Source organism: Cinclus cinclus, chromosome 19 (assembly GCF_963662255.1).
Source record: "Cinclus cinclus chromosome 19, bCinCin1.1, whole genome shotgun sequence".
NCBI lineage: Eukaryota > Metazoa > Chordata > Aves > Passeriformes > Cinclidae > Cinclus > Cinclus cinclus.
The window spans coordinates 3,870,962-3,888,396 of record NC_085064.1 but is presented as its reverse complement, the minus strand read 5'-3'; the positions used below and the strand labels follow the sequence as shown (position 1 = coordinate 3,888,396).

The 17,435-nt window shown below is 52.6% G+C and overlaps 1 protein-coding gene across 1 annotated transcript; it reads left to right on the top strand.

The window, feature by feature from the left end:
• Nucleotides 1-1,120: 1,120 nt before the first annotated feature.
• On the top strand, nt 1,121-15,673 carry DBH (dopamine beta-hydroxylase). The gene is made up of 12 exons (XM_062505692.1): nt 1,121-1,552; nt 3,658-3,804; nt 5,086-5,343; nt 7,181-7,357; nt 7,953-8,055; nt 9,241-9,407; nt 10,607-10,750; nt 10,850-10,888; nt 11,682-11,741; nt 12,428-12,555; nt 12,982-13,141; nt 15,539-15,673. Exons 1-12 carry the CDS (start codon nt 1,121-1,123, stop codon nt 15,671-15,673), a joined length of 1,950 nt encoding a protein of 649 aa, XP_062361676.1.
• The last annotated feature ends 1,762 nt before the right edge of the window (nt 15,674-17,435 follow it).

The following is a 17,435-nucleotide window of genomic DNA, read 5'->3' as shown; positions in this document are numbered from 1 at the left end:
GCCTTTTGCCTGGTGGGGCTGAATGAGAGCACAAACCCTGCGAGCAGCAGGTCACCAGCAAGGAGAGCCGGCCGGGATCAATTGACACATTCCTGAGTAATGGCTGTGTCTCAGGACAGCAAAACCTCACCGAGGTGCTCACACTGATGATTCATTAAAACGCCGAGCTGAATCCTTTTCCTCTCGTTACACAGGGCTGGGGAAAGGCGGATCTGCCCCTGTGACATTGCTGCAAGGAGCAGGAGTGAAACCCGAGCCCCGGAGGGGACCCGAGGGCAATGCCCAGCAATGTGAGGTGGCATTAATGAAACGATGCCGCCGCAGACTAAAGACAGGCAATGTGTGTGTGTGCAGACCAAAGACAGGCAATGTGTGTGTGTGCGCATCAAAGAGCTCCAGGCAGTTCATTATATTTCCAATTAACGTGGGAAAGTTAATAACCGAAAGAGAATCCATCAGACTTTAAACAAATGGGAAGGGGAGGGTGAGAGACTAAAGGTGGCTTTAAACTGGAGCCAAAGTCCCAGCTGCTACAAAGAAGTAACAAATATTGAATATATCCAGAAGTCTAGGCAATTGGAGGCTTCAATGGATACAAAACGGGGTGGGAGAGGAACTGCGTTTGCTTGGTTTGAAATAGCCAGAATTAAATCCCACAAAGGCCGAAAACGAGAGGAGAGGGAGAGGAGACATCTCTTTCCTTGCAGTTTGAGAGAAATCAGCATTTTCTTTGGCATTAAGCTTTGCAGGGAAATTATTTCAAACCCTGTCAGTATTATTTAATGCCTGGGAGTTCAGACCAGGCTCAGGGTCCTTTGTTCTCATGTCTGGCCACATTTGGGGTGATCCTAGGCTGGGGTATGAGGACACCCAGGCCAAAGGCACCACGAGCAGCACAGAGTGTGTCCAGAAGGGCTCAGCCAGAGCAGCCTGTGAGCAAACAGCCTTCCCCAGACACTAAGGCAGATTTAAGAGCGAATCACATCAGCCCAGTCAAACCCAATTGCTATTGATAATGTCCATGTGCAATTAGAGCCAATTAAGGGCAGACAGCAGATGACAAGTGTTTGGCCAGGAGCTGACGGGGGTCAATACACCAGTCCAATTTCCCAACAAGTAAATGCAATTAAAGAGTATCACTTACCCAGCTTGCCCAGGAGGGTCAGCACATAAATGGGCACAGCCAGGTGCCGGGTGCTGTCCTGGCAGGATGCAGAACTCCAGGAGCAAGCCCTGCTCCTGCCCCAGCCTCAAGCTGCGAGAGGTGGCATCCATGTACTTCACCCTGGTGGCAGCATTCCTGGTCATCCTGGTGGTGGCCCTGCAGGGCTCGGCGCCCCGGGGGAATGATTTCCCCTACAAGGTGCCCCTGGATCCTCAGGGGTTGCTGGAGCTCTCCTGGAATGTCAGCTACCCCGAGCAAGCCGTGCACTTCCAGCTCCTCATCAGGGACCTGCAGTTCGGGCTCCTCTTCGGGATGTCAGACAGGGGAGAGTTTGAGAACGCAGACCTGGCCGTGCTCTGGAGTGATGGGCACAACTCCTACTTTGGGGTGAGTCACTTGTTTGTTTGCCTGGATGATTTTGGGGTTCCCTCCCCGTGAATGCAACCCTCTGAATCTGGCTCGTTGTTTGGTGGAGTAGGGTACAGGACATGGCACATGCCAGGTCAGCCCCACTGCTCAGGGTCCAGAAGGTCTTGGGGGGTTTTTACCCCAGAGGACCCCACAGATCAGATCCACATGGTGGCTTTGGCCCGGGGATTAACGCAAAACAGAAAAGAATAAACACAGCAGCACATCAGCAAGGCTGAGGGAACCAGGAGCTGGGTGTCTCTGCTGTGTTTAGCTGCAAAGACACACACAGAGGATGCATCAACACCCTGTTTCACTCGTGTGCTGCTGCCAGTCACATTAAAAATTAACCGCAGCTCCCATTAATGGCTCTGAGACAGGGCAAAAGTCACCAGGCAGAGAGGCTGCTCCTGCCAGCAGGAAGAACCCAGCTGAGAGTTGCATCCACAGAAACCAACAGGGCAGCCTGGGGTGCTGTCAGAAATTAAAGGTGCAAATGCATTTGGGTGATATGTAAACGGGTCTGCGGGGAAAAACAATTTCCAGTTGTGTTGTTTGCTGCTGCTGCTGCAACTTCTGTCCTTGCCACTGTCTCTTGGGTTCCTTTTTGGGTGGTTTTCCCAGCCCTGGGGTCTCCAGCCCTACTCCCAGCCCACCACATCAGGCTGATTGTGATTATGCTTGGCTGCAGAAAGCAATTCCCATTTCTGCCCATGTGAGGCTTTCAAGCAAGTTAAATTTTACCTCTCTGCTTACTTCAAATTAACCATAAAACACGTTCTTTCACAATCAGCTGCAATGTGATCCTCAGGGTAATGAAAGCATGAAAAGAAGGGTTTATTATCTGCGCTGTTTTCCTGCTAAGTACCAGCCTTTCAGGGTCTGTGGTGGGCCAAATGCTCCAGGATTTCACAGCATCATGTTAAGAAAACATAAAGGATCGTTTCTAATCTGCCTTCGTGTGCTTGCCCAAAGACAAACAGCACTGAATGAAACGCCCGGCAGCGCTCAGGTTTTCTCTTTCACTTGGTGCTGAACAGCATCCTGCAAGGAGATCTCAATAAAGCTCTCCAGCCCCAGTTTTCTCTCTCCCAGCAGCTTTTCTTCTGGATAAGTGTGTTGGCTGTAAAAAAGATACAAATTTGTTCAGCCCCCCATGTACTATGAGATTAACTTGCGCTCCACATTCCTACGAGAACAAATGTCATGCGAGCTCCATGGAGCTGATTTCCCTCTCCCCCTCTAAGGACAATATGTTCTGGAAATATGACTCTATAGTTCTGGCTGAAATGATGCCAAGCTGCTTTATCCTTTTTCTTCTGGTTTTTCTTCCCCAGAGAAGAGAGCCAGTGCCACTGGTGTACATACAGCCAGCTACTTCCTGGGTGCCTTTTCTGAGTAAACAGGAGACCCACAGGAGAAACAAAGGATCAAAGAAACACCCTGCTCAAATCCGAATGATCACAGGATTTTATGCTCCAAGCCTTCAAACCCTGAGGCACAGGAATACCCTACTGCTTTGCTTCTTGGGGTGGCTTTGTCACCATCTTCTACAGCAAGCGGGTTTTGGGAGAGAACAATCTGACCACCAAAAATTATGGATTTTACAGAGGGGCAGCAATTTCTAGGGCTGACATTACATTCCCAGCAAGGGTCTGATCTTAAACTGAGGGAGGATAGTTTGTGCCAAGGGATTTGGAGAGCCCAGCACCCCCTTGCACAGGGTCCCTCCAAGGCAAGCACACCCAAAATACAGCACAGACCAATGCAACACCTTCACGTGTCCCTGGGGGCTTTCCTCCCTCCCTTCCTGAATTTTTCTTACCCACTTCTCAGCTTGTACAGGTCTTTCTGCAGACTGTTAGTGCTGGGTCAGGTGTTTCCCTGGTCTTCCTGAACTCCAGGGATCCTGTAGCAGAGGCTATTCCAGCATGGATCTGCCCAGGAGATGCTGCAGGTGGGCTTGGAGCAACCAAAGCACAGGTTTCCTGCAGCTCTGGAGTGCTGAGGGGGGACAGAAGGAGGACCTGTGGTACCTCTGGAGGTACCTCCTGGCTGAGCAGACTGCTCTCTCTCTCACACAGGATGCTTGGAGCGATGCCAAAGGGCAGCTCCACATGGATTCCCAGCAGGACTACCAGCTCCTCGGGGCTCGTAGGGCTCCTGAGGGGCTTTACCTCCTCTTCAAAAGAGCCTTCAGCACCTGTGACCCCAAGGACTACCTGATAGAGGTATGGCATTGCCCCCACCCCTTGTGGCACCCCCAGCCCCATCCCGTTCCTGCTGCACACCTGTGCTGCAGGGCTGTGCCTGTTCGGGCACAGCATCAGGTGTTGGTGCTGTGTGAGGCAGGGAGGAAGTGAGCTACAGATGTCAGCCCTGGCCCATGAGTAATGCTTGGCACCATCTATTCACAGCCCCTTCAAAAGCTCTCTCAAGTGTAGCTTTTAGCTCGTTTGCATCATCAGCTCCTGTAGAACATGCATTGGGTCTATATAAATCCCTCCTGCATCACTGCTCGGCTGTCTGGAGCCAACAGTTGGGAGTGTTGGGAAGAGAGGTTGGAGTATCAACAGGAGGCAAACAGGAGGGTGTGACAGGAGCTGGGACAAAGGACAGCAGATAGAGGTGCTGCTCCGTGCTCCTGTGTGGCTCAGTGACATCTCCCTGGCTCTGCATCCCCCACTCCTCTCTGAGCTGGGATTTGGGGTAAACCTTCCCAGTGCAGGATGTCAGACAGCTCAGGGTCTCAGCTACAGCCCCTGGCTGCAGGCAGGAATGCGTGCAAGGCTCGTCTCACATGAAAAACCTTTGTGGGCAGGATATTTTAGAGCCAACGTGGGCACAGAGTGTCCTCGAGTTTTTGCTGCTGGTGTTCAAAAGCTTCTCTTGCGGTGAGAAGTGTCTGCCGTCTGCCAAAACACTGAGAGCCCTGGAGGGAACAATCTGTGTGTGAACCACGAAAACACTTGCTGGTCTTTATTCTCTGATCCTTTACGAAAAGATTGTTCTATTTTTCCTTTCTCCTTTATCTCCTGTCCAGAGCTCTCAGTGTTCTTGTTTGCAGTAGACTTTCAGCAGAGGTTCTTGTGGTACCTTCCACCTGAAAAGAAGCTGGAAGAAAAGGGAGGACTTCAGGGAGAAATTTTGTTTCTGCTCTTACCCCCTCCAGGCTATTGCTGGGCTGCAGGGAGGGATGAGCCCTGCACTGATGGGTTTGTCCCAGCCTGGAGCTCATGAGGGGCTTGGAAGGAGCAGGGAGGATGTGTCCACCTTTTGGAATTGATGGGGAAAACTTTTCAGACTCTCCCACCTGGTAGGGAATCCTCAGTGACCACATCAGCTGGAACGTAGAGCTTTCCTGGGACAGCACAGCACAGTGAGCTGCTGGTGCAGTCAGGGTGGGGTCACTGGACTCATTTTTGGGTTCATGCCACCAGTGCTGGTGCTAATGGTCCATGCAGCTCCTGTTCTGCATGAAAAACCAATTGACACATTCTGCTCTGGTTCAGGATGGCACTGTGCACCTGATCTACGGCATCCTGGAGAAACCTGTGCACTCCCTGCAAGCCATCAACATCTCTGCCCTCCACGGGGGACTGCAGAGGGTGCAGCTGCTGAAACCCAACATCAGCATCCCTGAGCTGCCCAGTGACATGAAGACCATGGAGATAACAGCCCCAGATGTTGTCATTCCCAGCCAGGAGACGACCTACTGGTGCTACATGGCAGAACTGCCAGAGGGCTTCCCCAAACACCACATTATCATGGTAAGGGGCAGGAGAAGAGGGCTGCTTTCCCCAGGGTGCACCAGTAATTGTGTTTGCATCTGGTAAATTCCATGTCACAGGGAGGATTTCAGACCCTGACATTTTCCCAAATGTGTTCCCAAAACCTCTTCCAGATCCACCTCACCAGTGAGTAGCATCCTCATGTTTCCTGGAGTGTCTCTGCAGGAGGGGACCAGGTAATGTTTTCCCACCTGGCACATCCAGCAGGTTCCAGGGCAGGCTCAGAGCTGACTCCCTGCAGAAGGAACAGACCCACAGCAGGATTTTGGCATACAGAGAGCCTTGAGAAACATAAAAACACAGGAAACAGAGGAACAGGGCTGGTCAGAGCAGGGCAGAGCCAGCTAGGATGGAAACTAGCTCCAAAAGATGAGGCATAATCTGGAAAAAGAGACTTACAGACATAAATGCAACTTGTGGGCATTGCCCAGACGTGTTGCTTGGACCATCTCCTGCAAAGAAAAAGCAGAAACCTGCTGGCAGCCCTGAGGAAAGGAGGAGCTGCTGGGAGAGGGGTCAGCAGGTGTGGGGGTGGCTCAGGAGGTGACCTGGCACATCCAGAGTCAGAACCACACGACGGGGAGAAGGAAAACCTTCAGACACTCGAGCTGCAGAGAGCGCTCGGTGATTCTGAGGGGAGAGACAGTGCTGCAAAGGAAGGCTCAGAAGGAGGATTTTCTCTCTGACAGATGGTGTGAAGTGAATCATCTGTGTGTAAGTAAGAAGTGTGTAACTCCTGATACCTTCCCGCTGCTGCAGATCACTTCTACAGCTGGCACTTTTTAGCCAGAGATGTTCCTCAGGCTCGAGTCACTCTCTCTACCCCAAATCCTCCTCCCCGTGCCCCAAGCAGCTGTGGGATAGAAACAAAACCCAAGATCTGCAAGCAGAGCTACAACAACAGCACAGCCAGGACTCTCTTTAGGAAAAGCAAGATCCCCAGGGCCACCTCAGCCCTACAAAACTCGTAAAGGACTCAGTGATCACAAAACAGACCACGATCTTCTGCTGATCCCCATCTGTTGCTGGAGAAAGGATGAGCTGGTTCTGTATGGGTTCTGGGTTGGTCCCAAAGACAGACAGGAAATTAAATATTTCCACAACTGACCTAAATGCTCCTTAGGCACTAATAACATGTTGTTTCCCCTTTGGTGCACCCAGGTCCTTAACTCTACCATAACCAAATATGAGGTGAAAGCTCTTGGGCCCTTGGTGCCTCATGCCCAGAGCAACCTTCCCTCTCCATCCTGTGGCAGAAACTGGTGCCAGGTCACAAATATTCCTGGATGTCACAGATATCCAGGTCCCAGGGATGGGCTCTCAATGTGTCCTCTTGATACCTTGAAAGGCTGACCTGGAACAGAGGCTAGACAGAGTTAAAGGAGTAAAGTAGGGATTTATTAAAAGGCCTTCCAAGGATACACGTTGGGCAGTGCAAGAGCCTGGCCAGGGCTCTGCCCAAAATGGACCCAAGATGGACTCAAGAAGGATGAGCAGTCGTAAGTTTTCACACTTTCATAAGTTTTGGTTCATTTACACATGGGGGTTAATTATCCAATTCCAGTTCCATGTTCTGCAGCCCATTCCTCCCAGTTTGCTCTCCTCAATTTGCTGCTGTTTGCACTTTTTGGGCCTCAGGCTGTGATGGCTCTCCTTGGTTCTCAGGCTGGAAAAGGATTGTTTTGTGTGACTGAGCTGTGAGGAGAACTTGTAACACTTTACACGAAGTTCAGAGTTACACACCGGGGCAGCACAGCATTTGAAAAAACATGAAAGCTAAAACTTAAGGCTCCGTTCTCCTTCTTGGGCCTTGCAGTACGAGCCAGTGGTCACAGCGGGCAACGAGGCTCTTGTCCACCACATGGAAGTTTTCCAGTGCACGGCCGAGTTCGACAGCTTCCCCCACTACAACGGGCCCTGTGATTCCAAAATGAAGCCAGACAGGCTCAACTACTGCAGGCACGTGCTGGCAGCCTGGGCCATGGGGGCACAGGTGGGTGTGACAAGGGACGTGTGTTCTCCCCCCCCCCCCAGGTGACAACTGCCCTGCTGTCTTCCAAACCTTCCCCATCCTGTTTTGGGGTTGCCCTCACCCTGTTCTCTGCTGGGGTTTGGCTTCAGCCCTGTCCGACCTTCCCAGCCCTTCCTGGGTGTATTTGGTTTCCTACCTCCCCCCCAGCCCTCTTTCTCCTCCTATTTGGTGCCATAAATCAATGGGGTGGGACACTGGAGCAGCTCCCCAGGGAATGGTCTCTGAGCCTGAGAGAGCTCAAGAAGATTTTGGACAACGCTCTCAGGCACTTGTGGGATTCCCGGGGCTGGAATTGAAGTTGGGTTTTGATGATCCTTGTGGGTCCCTTCTAACTCAGGGTGTTTTATGACTCTGTTGCAATACTCAGGTGTTGTGCCACGGCGTGTGGAACGAGAGAAGCTTTTGGAAGCAAGGGCAGCTCTCCAAGCACAACCAAGGGCACAAGTCACGTCCCTCAGCCCATGGTGTGGGTCAGGATTATGCCTGCACATTCCCTGAGGCTTTCCAGCCTTGCTCCCAGGAAAGCCACCCCTAACACCCTCCCTTCTGCTTCCAGGCATTCTATTACCCTGAAGAAGCAGGTCTAGCCTTTGGTGGCCCAGGCTCCTCCAGATATTTGCGTCTGGAGATCCATTACCACAATCCCCTGGTGTTCAAAGGTGAGGGGCTGGGTGCTGCTGCCCACTGCTTTACCTGTTAGACCACGGCAGGAGAGTTGGGGAAATTGCAGGGATGGTCTGACACCTTCTGGGTGGGCCTCTGGCATAAATCATGGCCCTGGAGATGATGATGCCCCAGATCTGCCCCTGCATGAAGAATAGATGAAATCCCCACCATGCTGCTGCTTTTCTGGTCCCAGCAAAGTCATCCTCACTCAAGTGCATGCCTAGAGGTGGGGAAGGGTGCTTGGGGAAGGAGCCTGCAGGCAGCAAATTGCCCCCACAGAATTCCTGTGAGGATGTGATGCAGGTCAACACCAGCATTTAGCTGGGCTGTCTCAGGAGTCCCCCCAGTTTCCACACAAGGTGGTGGGGCTGGGTCTGAGCTCAGAGCAAGAGTGACAGCAGTGCCAAGTCACCAGAGAGACCAGGCTGCCTGCGAGGGGGGATGTGGATGTTGTATTCCTGTTCTCCTGCTTCGATAACGTTGTCAGGAGACACATTGGGAAAAAAAAAGAAGGATTACAAACAACCCAGTTTCTTCATTAACATAAAACCAAGCAGCTTCTTGACTACCCAAGGATATTTTTAGGAGGCCAGAGCATATGTACTGTTCATCAATCATAGCACATTCGGCAACTTGAGAAGAAACATGGCTATAAATACGGAGTTCACGTCTTCCATCATTTATCTGCTTCTGCGTGTTAACCAATAGTGTCTCCCCCGTTATTCTTGTCCCTGGGTGGGCTCCAGCCTGGAGACAGGGAGCTCAGAGCTGGCCTGAACCCCTCCTGACCGATTGATCCTGCTCTTTCCCTTTGCCTGCGTGGCCTTTTGGGATTTTGGGATGTACCTGTTAAAGAAGCTGCAATGAGCCACATTCCTGAGGGAGTCCTCCATGCTCTGTCCTTCTGCTTTGGGCTCTCCAAAGTCACCCCTTACCTTGCTGTCCTGGGACAATTCAGCCTCAGGTCAGTGCCCTCATCAGGGAACCAGGTGCATCTGGGGCCACTCGGTGAAGACTTGAATGAAAATCTGTAGTATTTAAAACAATTTCAAACAGATGAAGGAAGCTGGGAGTGAGAGGTTTCCCACAGCAGCACACCATCTTTTTTCACCTCTCCTTGTTTTTCAACTTTTGACTTTGTCTCTGCAGTGACTTGTCCTTGTCCCCTGGCCCACCAGGTCGCCGTGACTCCTCGGGGATCCGGCTGTACTACACGGCCACCCTTCGTCCCTATGACGCTGGGATCATGGAGCTGGGCTTGGTGTACACCCCAGTGATGGCCATTCCCCCTGGAGAGGACAGCTTCATCCTCACGGGATACTGCACTGATAAATGCACCCAGCTGGTGAGTGCCTGTCCCCTCCAGCTTGGTTGTACCTCAGAGGAGAAAGGTTGCCCATGGCTTTTCCCTAACTCCAGGCAGCACCAATCTCCAGGCTCCAAAACTGAAGTTTTTAACTCACCGTGAAGTAGTGCTAGAAAGAAAAATCTGCTGTGTACAATAAATAGAGAGCAGCTGGTTGGGATGTGCTGAATCCCCCTGGAAGAAGCTCTCCTGGGGAGCCATCTGCTCCAGCTCCCTGGGGTACCATTCCCATAAAACTCACTGCCGAGCTGGCCGTGTCCCAGTGGTGTTTTCCCTCACAGGGATGGGAAAATTGGCTCCTGCTCCCGGGGAGCTTGGCAAGAGCTCTCTCGAAGATGGTTCCAAAGGGCCCACCTTGCTGTCTCAGGGAAGTTTTAGTGTGTGTTTTTGGAGGGCCTACCCAGAAGGAATCAATTGCGCCACCGCTAAGGAGGGCAGGGAAGGAAGCAGGATCTGGCTCAGCTGCTCCTGCTGCCCTGGAGCATTGGTTTGGCAGCAATGAGGGTTTGTCCCTCTGCAAGGAGCTCACTGAGATCCTTTTCCAGGGCTGTGGTGATCCCCTAAACCCCATGTGAGAGCCAGAACAGAGACAGCGAGTTCCCAGCATGGGGATGGGAGGGAGAGGAGAGGGACAGGGCTGGCCACAGGGGCTTCAGTTTCTTTTCTTTTCTTTTCTTTTCTTTTCTTTTCTTTTCTTTTCTTTTCTTTTCTTTTCTTTTCTTTTCTTTTCTTTTCTTTTCTTTTCTTTTCTTTTCTTTTCTTTTCTTTTCTTTTCTTTTCTTTTCTTTTCTTTTCTTTTCTTTCCTTTTCTTTCCTTTTCTTTTCTTTTTTCTCTTCTCTTCTCTTCTCTTCTCTTCTCTTCTCTTCTCTTCTCTTCTCTTCTCTTCTCTTCTCTTCTCTTCTCTTCTCTTCTCTTCTCTTCTCTTCTCTTTCCTTCCTTCTTCTCTTTCTTTCTTTCTCTTTCTTCTCTTTCTTTCTCTCCCTCTTTTTCTTTTTCTCTCTCTCTTTCTTTCCTTCCTTCCTTCCTTCCTTCCTTCCTTCCTTCCTTCCTTCCTTCCTTCCTTCCTTCCTTCCTTCCTTCCTTCCTTCCTTCCTTCCTTCCTTCCTTCCTTCCCTTTCCTTCTCTCTCTCTTTCTCTCCTTCTCTCTCTCTTTCTCTCTCCTTTCTCTCTTTCCCAGGCTCTGCCCGCTGCTGGCATCCGCATCTTTGCCTCCCAGCTGCACACACACCTGGCAGGGAGGAAAGTGGTGACGGTGCTGTCCCGGGATGGGAAGGAGCAGCAGGTTGTGAATGCTGACAGACACTACAGCCCTCACTTCCAGGTACAGGGGCTGCAGGGCCACTGGGGGCCCGGTTGGGTGTCACCCCTGGGCACAGTGTCACCCCACTGTTCTGATGTGTCCCCTTTCCTCCCCTCCCAGGAGATCCGCATGCTGAAGGAGGTGGTCGCGGTTTTTCCGGTGAGTTGCTCCAAAATATCATTCCAAAGGGCACATCCTGATCCTATAGCCCTGAGTGCCCTGCCTCCTTCCATCACCCCATCCCATCTGGGGACTTCCAGGGGGACTGGAGTGAGGGTCCCTGGGTCATATCTGCCATCTCCACGCAGATACTTTGGGGACAAGCAGGCCCCCTCTCATATGGCACAGAATTGGTGTGTGGGCAGCTAGGAGCTAAATTAGGCTCCTAATTTATCTGGGCTTCGTCTGGCAGAGGGAGGCTCCTCAGGGGAGGAGGATGAACCATGATGGTGCCCTCTGTCCTTGCTTGGTAGAAGGAGAGGAAGAGATTCGGCATCAGAGTGGGAGTGGGTGGGAAAACCAGGGTGGAACCTGCCCCAGGGCTCTTCAGCTGGGGAAGGACCTTTCTGCAAAGCTGAGGGCAGTTCCTGGAGCTGCTCAAAGCATTGAGCACCCGCTGGAACCGTGCCCAGGGCTGTGCCCTGGATGTCCCCTTGGTCCTCAGCATTGACTGTCCCAAGGAGGCTGTTGTGCCATCAAGTCAGCTCCGGATTTGGCACTTCAAACTCTCGCCTAAGTGCAATTTTAAGGTGTTTCCAACCCTTCGGAAATTATTGAAAAGCGAGGAAAGCAAGAAACGCCACCCCTGGGATGCAGCCCTGGGGAACCTGTGCAGGGAAGGCAGGTTTAGCAAGGATTCCTGTGGGGTTGCAGGCTCCTGATGTGGGGAGCAGAGATTTCTATATGGAACACTCCCCAATCCCTATTTTTTCCTGTGTTTGACCCCCCCTAGGGTGATGAACTCATCACCACCTGCACATACAACACTGAGGATAGGAGCAGAGCCACCGTGGTGAGTGCAGGGACAGCTCCCCTGCCTTTGGGGGCAAGCCAGGGTGGGTTGGGGGCACCCCCAGAGTGGGCACCTGCATGAAGGCAGGCTGAATCACAGCCAGAAGCAAAGGGAGGGTGGGAAGAAGGGAACTCACAAGGCTCTGCTGCCTGCAGCGGGGATGTGAAGGTGCTAATTGTGAAGTAGCATGTGTCACTCTAATTCCCATCACAAACTGTTCCACCAGGGATTAATTGTAATTAAAGAGAAGTGGCATTTTTTGACAGTGCATGTTATTTCCTTACATAGGCAGTGGGAAAAAAAACTAAAAGAGCCTGTCAGAGGTACAATCAACAGGGACAAGGCTAAATATAGCAGAAGGATTATAGGAAATCTGCATTTTAATGTAAACCACACGGTCTAGCCTGGAAGTCTGTCCTTGCACAGAGGGCAGACAAGTAGAGAGCTGCCCATGCCATGCACCTGGAGGGGTGTGAATACCTATAACCTCTATCTCTATCATCTCATCTCTGTCTCTATCTATCCAGATATCCAATATAGATATAGGCAGAGATTTTAGATGTAGATCCATGTCAGTGTGAGCCCAGAGGTGTGAGCTACGTGCCCCCCTGCCCTCCCTGCCCCTGTGCAGCCCCAGCAGGGCACAGTCAGACCCTGCTTCCATCCCCTTCCTGCCTGTGCCACAGGGAGGGTTTGGCATCCTGGAGGAGATGTGTGTGAATTACGTGCACTACTACCCCCAGACCCAGCTGGAGCTGTGTAAAAGCGCTGTGGATCCAGGCTACCTGCACCGGTACTTCAACCTTGTGAACAGGTAAAGAGCCCCTGCACAGCAGGGCGGGGGGCACAGGGACCACCGGGACAAAATCCAAACCCAGGGTTTTGAGGATGACTGTGTGGTGAGAACCACCATAAAGGGAGAATATTCCCTGAGGGGACTTCTCAGCAAGAGTCAGTGCGTGGCCAAGTTCATAAATGCAAAATATTCCTTATAACCCAAAGCATACACCAAGGATCCACGCCAGGGGAGGAGGCTGCAGCCCATCCACCCATGAGGAGAGGGGAGATGATGACCTTGCACAGGGTATCCTACCCACGGGCTGGTCCCAAATCCTCCCCTGCAGGTGCTGGCTGCTCCAGACTCTCCCTGAGCCATTCCAGGACGCTGTTGAGTCAGGGAGGAATTGGTCATATCCAGCACAGCACTGCTGTGTTTCAGCGTGGCCTTTCTCCTGCCCAGGTTTAACGACGAGGAGATCTGCATGTGCCCACAGGTCTCTGTCCCACAGCAGTTTTACTCCATCCCCTGGAACACGTTCAACAGGGATGTGCTGAAATCCCTCTACGGCTTTGCTCCGATCTCCATGCACTGCAACAAATCCTCGGCCGTCCGCTTCCCGGTGGGTACAGCCTCACTCCCAAAGCTTCCCAGCAGAATTCCCAGATGTAAGGTTGGGTCTGTGGTGCTCAGGACACATCCAAACCTAGCAGGCACAGGGCAGGGGGCTGGAGCTGCCTGGAAATCCCTGGTATCAGTAGGACACGGAGCCCAGTCCTGTGCTTAGACAATACATCTGGAGCCCACCACAGATGCTCCCAGCCAGATCCAATTAGGAGATGCATTTGCATAAAGTGATTTGGAGGCTGCTTTTGCTGACTGTTAAAGTAGGGCCAGATCCAAGGAGAAACGTGAGGTGGTTTTTAGTATTTTGGCAAATCACCCCAGGTCCCAGCAGAGCGAGCTCGTTACGCACAGCATCTGTGCAGCCTCCGAATGTGGTGATCCAGCAAAATGTGAAAGATAAAGGACTGGGAGGTCTTTAAAATAAAACCAGACCCAGAGACAAGGGACATCATGACGGTGATGAAGATTTAAAACCACTGCTGGCATCAGTTTCCCATGCCATTTATCAGTGTAATAAATTTGGATGACACCTTGTTCCTGGATCCAGTGCTATTCACTGCAGCACAGGAGCATGCTGAGCTGATTGCAGGGATGACCATCAGCTTTCTGCCACAGTGAATTCCCTTTAACAAAGTTGCACTCTGGAGTGGGCAGAAACCTTTCCAGTTTCCTACAACTGGACACCAGGCACCTCTCAGCCATGCAGAGCTTTGCTGCAGGGACAGAAGTGGTGCAGAAGTTTTGTGCAGCAGCAGAATTATGAATTGAACCTCTTAATTTATGACCCAGACAATTCCCTTGATTTCAGAGAGGTCTTGGGGGCTGTCAGGAAGGGACTCGAGCAGACCAGAGGCAATGCTGGCACAAAGTGGGTCATGAGCACTGCAGTGAGGGCAAAGGAGCCTCTGCTCCACTGGTGGTTCAGAGTGAGCCCGGCTTGGAGACATCTCATTTATTCCATACTGTTTCTGCCAAGAGAAAAGCACCAGCTTCTAATTAAGCTCGTGTTTTTGCAGTTCAGTGATCCCAAATCTGATGATTTCTGGAAGGAACTGAGTGCTGTTAATTATCAAGCCAAATCTCAAGGTAACACTTGTGAGCAGCAGCGGGGACGGTGCCGTCCCCAAGTTCCCCTGCACCCGCAAGGGCTCGCAGTAAACTCTCTCCATTCAGATTTCCACTCGAGAGCACTGAAATCAACAACTGTCAAGACATTCCACATGCCTTTGATCTCTCCAAAAAGCAGGCTCAGGGTTCAGGATGTATCAGCAGGGCAGATGCCACAGCAGATGGGCTTAGGGCTGGAGCAGAGCCCTGGAGCAGGAACACCCTAAGGATGCTTAAGTGCTCCCCTAAGCCATAAGGGCACAGGAAAGGAGTTGTTTCTCCAGCTGGTGCTCTCCTGCAGTGCTGTCCCCTCTCTGGTCACTCCCCATGAGCTTTCAAAGGTCCCTCCATCCCACTCCAGGTGTCCCCAGGATTTTCCTGGTGCTGGTGCAGGCTCTGGCCCATTTCACTTGACACACCAGGAGAAATTTCAGCTGAAAGCATAAATTCCACTTTCATCTCGCTGATGACTCACGGCTCTACCTCTTCTCTCCAGGCCTCCCTCCTCCTGCTCACGATGCAGCTCAGCCTCTTACTGACATTTCCGCATGAACACGCAGCCAAACCAGAGCATCACCACCCCGGAGCTGAGCCCCCCGTCCCTCCCAGCCCCTGCCCACATCTTCAGTGGCCACCAGGCCAGGCCAATGTCACATCTGAGTTAGATCCTGCTCGGCAGGCTCAGCCTCAGGCACTGCCTGCACCTGACAGGTTACTCTTTTCAGGGAGCATCCCCAAGACAAGGTGCCTCCAAGGATGCAGAGAGCAGGGGGATTTGTCCTGGCTGTGGCCATCATGAGCCCTGATGGCTGTGACAGCCCTTCCCTGGCTCTGCTCCATGGCACCTCAGCCAGGCTGCCGCATCCCTCCGGCTCCACTGGCACATCCGTGCTGGAAATTCCTGCCAGTACTTGCCAGGTACCTGCCAGTATCTGGTTTTCCTGAGCATGGTGGCCCTGTGGGACTCCCTGGTCTGAGCTGTCTCCACCTGACTCATCAAGTAACACGTTTTGGGGTGGAAACTTCCCAGCTGGGGTGGATTTGTGGAACATGGAGCACCTCAGACATCTGTGCCACTCAGGGGATGTGTAGGTGCTTCTGCTCTAGGAATAATTAGTGATGTCTCATGAGAAAACACCCTGATTTGGGCTAAAAAACACCTCAGACGTTAAAGCTCGTGTCATTTCTCCAAACAGACAGAAACACCGAGCCTCCAACCCCTTCCTCCCTTTCTGGGAGAAGAGTTTCCACCCGCGGTGCTCTCAGGTGCTGACTTCTCTTGCAGGGCGAGTGGGACAAGCAGCCGCTCCCCAGCATCACCGAGAGGCTGCGGGAGCGCATCCCTCGCTGCCCGCCCGCCCCGGGACCTCAGCCCGCTGCCCCCATCCCCGTCAGCCTGGGCCGGCTCCGGAGGGACTGACACGGTGCTGCCAACCAGGACGGGCAGCGCCTGCAGGCTGGAGCAGCCATCCACAGGGAACATCCCGTCGCGTCCTGCCCACACAGCGATGCCAGCCGGTGCCCTGGCCCTGCCTCCGGAGGGGGTTAGAGCTCATCAGGCAGAGTTCACAAAGTCCTCCGGGGATGGGAAGCGCTATATTTAGTGCCTTATTAGCAATGCTGGCTCTGAGTAATGCTGCTTCCCACCCCCGGAATAATGACGGCGAGGTTTGCTATTGTGCAGCCCCCAGGGAGGGGGGAAGGAGCTTGTTTGCCTGCAGGGAAACTGAGGCACGGAGCAAAGGGATGTGTGGGAGCAGCATAATAGCCTTGCTGGTGTCCCACGGTCCCGCCTGGCTCAGGATGGCTCCACAGGTGTTCCCCCACGCTGGCAGCTGTGGCAGGGATAGAGGGATGGAGGGATGGAGGGATGGATGGATGGATGGATGGATGGATGGATGGATGGATGGAAGGAGGGAGGGATGGAAAGGTGCCACACCACCCACCCAGCATTCCCCTCCCTCCTGCAGGGACTGCAGCTCCCCACCACACTCCTTCCCCCACTCCTCCATGCTCGGGATTATTCCTCTCGATGCCACCCCATGCCAGCGGCTGGGAATGAACAATACCTCTAGGATGGGGTTTGGATGGGAGGGGGTGAGGGAGAATGATAAATCTTTTGTCAGGAGAAATTGCTCCATTAAATACCTAAATGTAAAATAAATTGCTTTTTGCTGTTGAGCTCTGGAGGGAGAACATTCAGGAGGGAGCAAAAGAGAGGCTGGAGGTGCTGCAGGAGAGTCCATGTCCAACCCAGCCTGCTGCCTGTCCTTGCTGCCCTGGGCCAGGTGGTCCCCAAATTTCCTTCCCAGTCATCTTGGATGTAAGAGAAACCTCAGGTTAGAGCACTGCACGCCAGAAAGGGCTTTTTAAAGCAAAACCTGATCTTCCAAGTACAGAGTGCATGCCTGGCTCGGCAGAGAGGCAGAATTCTCCTTCACTCAGAGCAGGACTGTGGCCACCCCTCCCCTGCCCTCTGCCTGCCAGAGGGAGGGCAGTCACCTCCTATTGAAGAGAAAAATTCATCTCAATCTTGTTTTTTAATGTTTTCAGTAAAACCAAAGCATTTCAGAGTTCACGCTCTTGCCCGTGGCGCTTGCGGCACGAGGGTAAGGAATTGAAATCAGCTCTAAAGAGGGTATGACCCAAGCAAACCTAGTCAAGGGGAAAAAAGGGAAGAGCAGGGAGTGAGATTATTTCTTCAGGCAGGTGAAAGCTTCAGCAGAGAACCCAGCAAGGGGACCAGAGCAAGGGCTGGTGATGGGGAGCTGCTGATCCTTCCCTTCAGTGCAGGCTGTGTGCGTGTGAGGGCAAACCCTCCCTGCTGCCCCCGAGGCTGGCTCTGAGCTGCCAGAGGTTGCAGGGGTTTGAGCTGATGGCTCAGCCTCTGCCAGCATCCCCCTCTCTGTCAGGAGCTAAAAGGAGCCACCTCCAAGGTGACCTTTGGGAAGATGCCACATGGGACCAGGGAGCTGCCAGTGGACGGCACCAAGGGCAGTTGTGGGGCCAGTGTCCCCACTGGCCACCTTACACCACAGCCTGTGCCAGGAGCAGCCCAGAAAAATGTGGCTGTCCCATCCGTGGAAGTGTCCAAGGCCAGAGTGAATGGGGATTGGAACAACCTGGGGTAGTGGAAAGTGTGATACCCATGGAACCCATGGAATGGGATGGGCTTTAAAGTC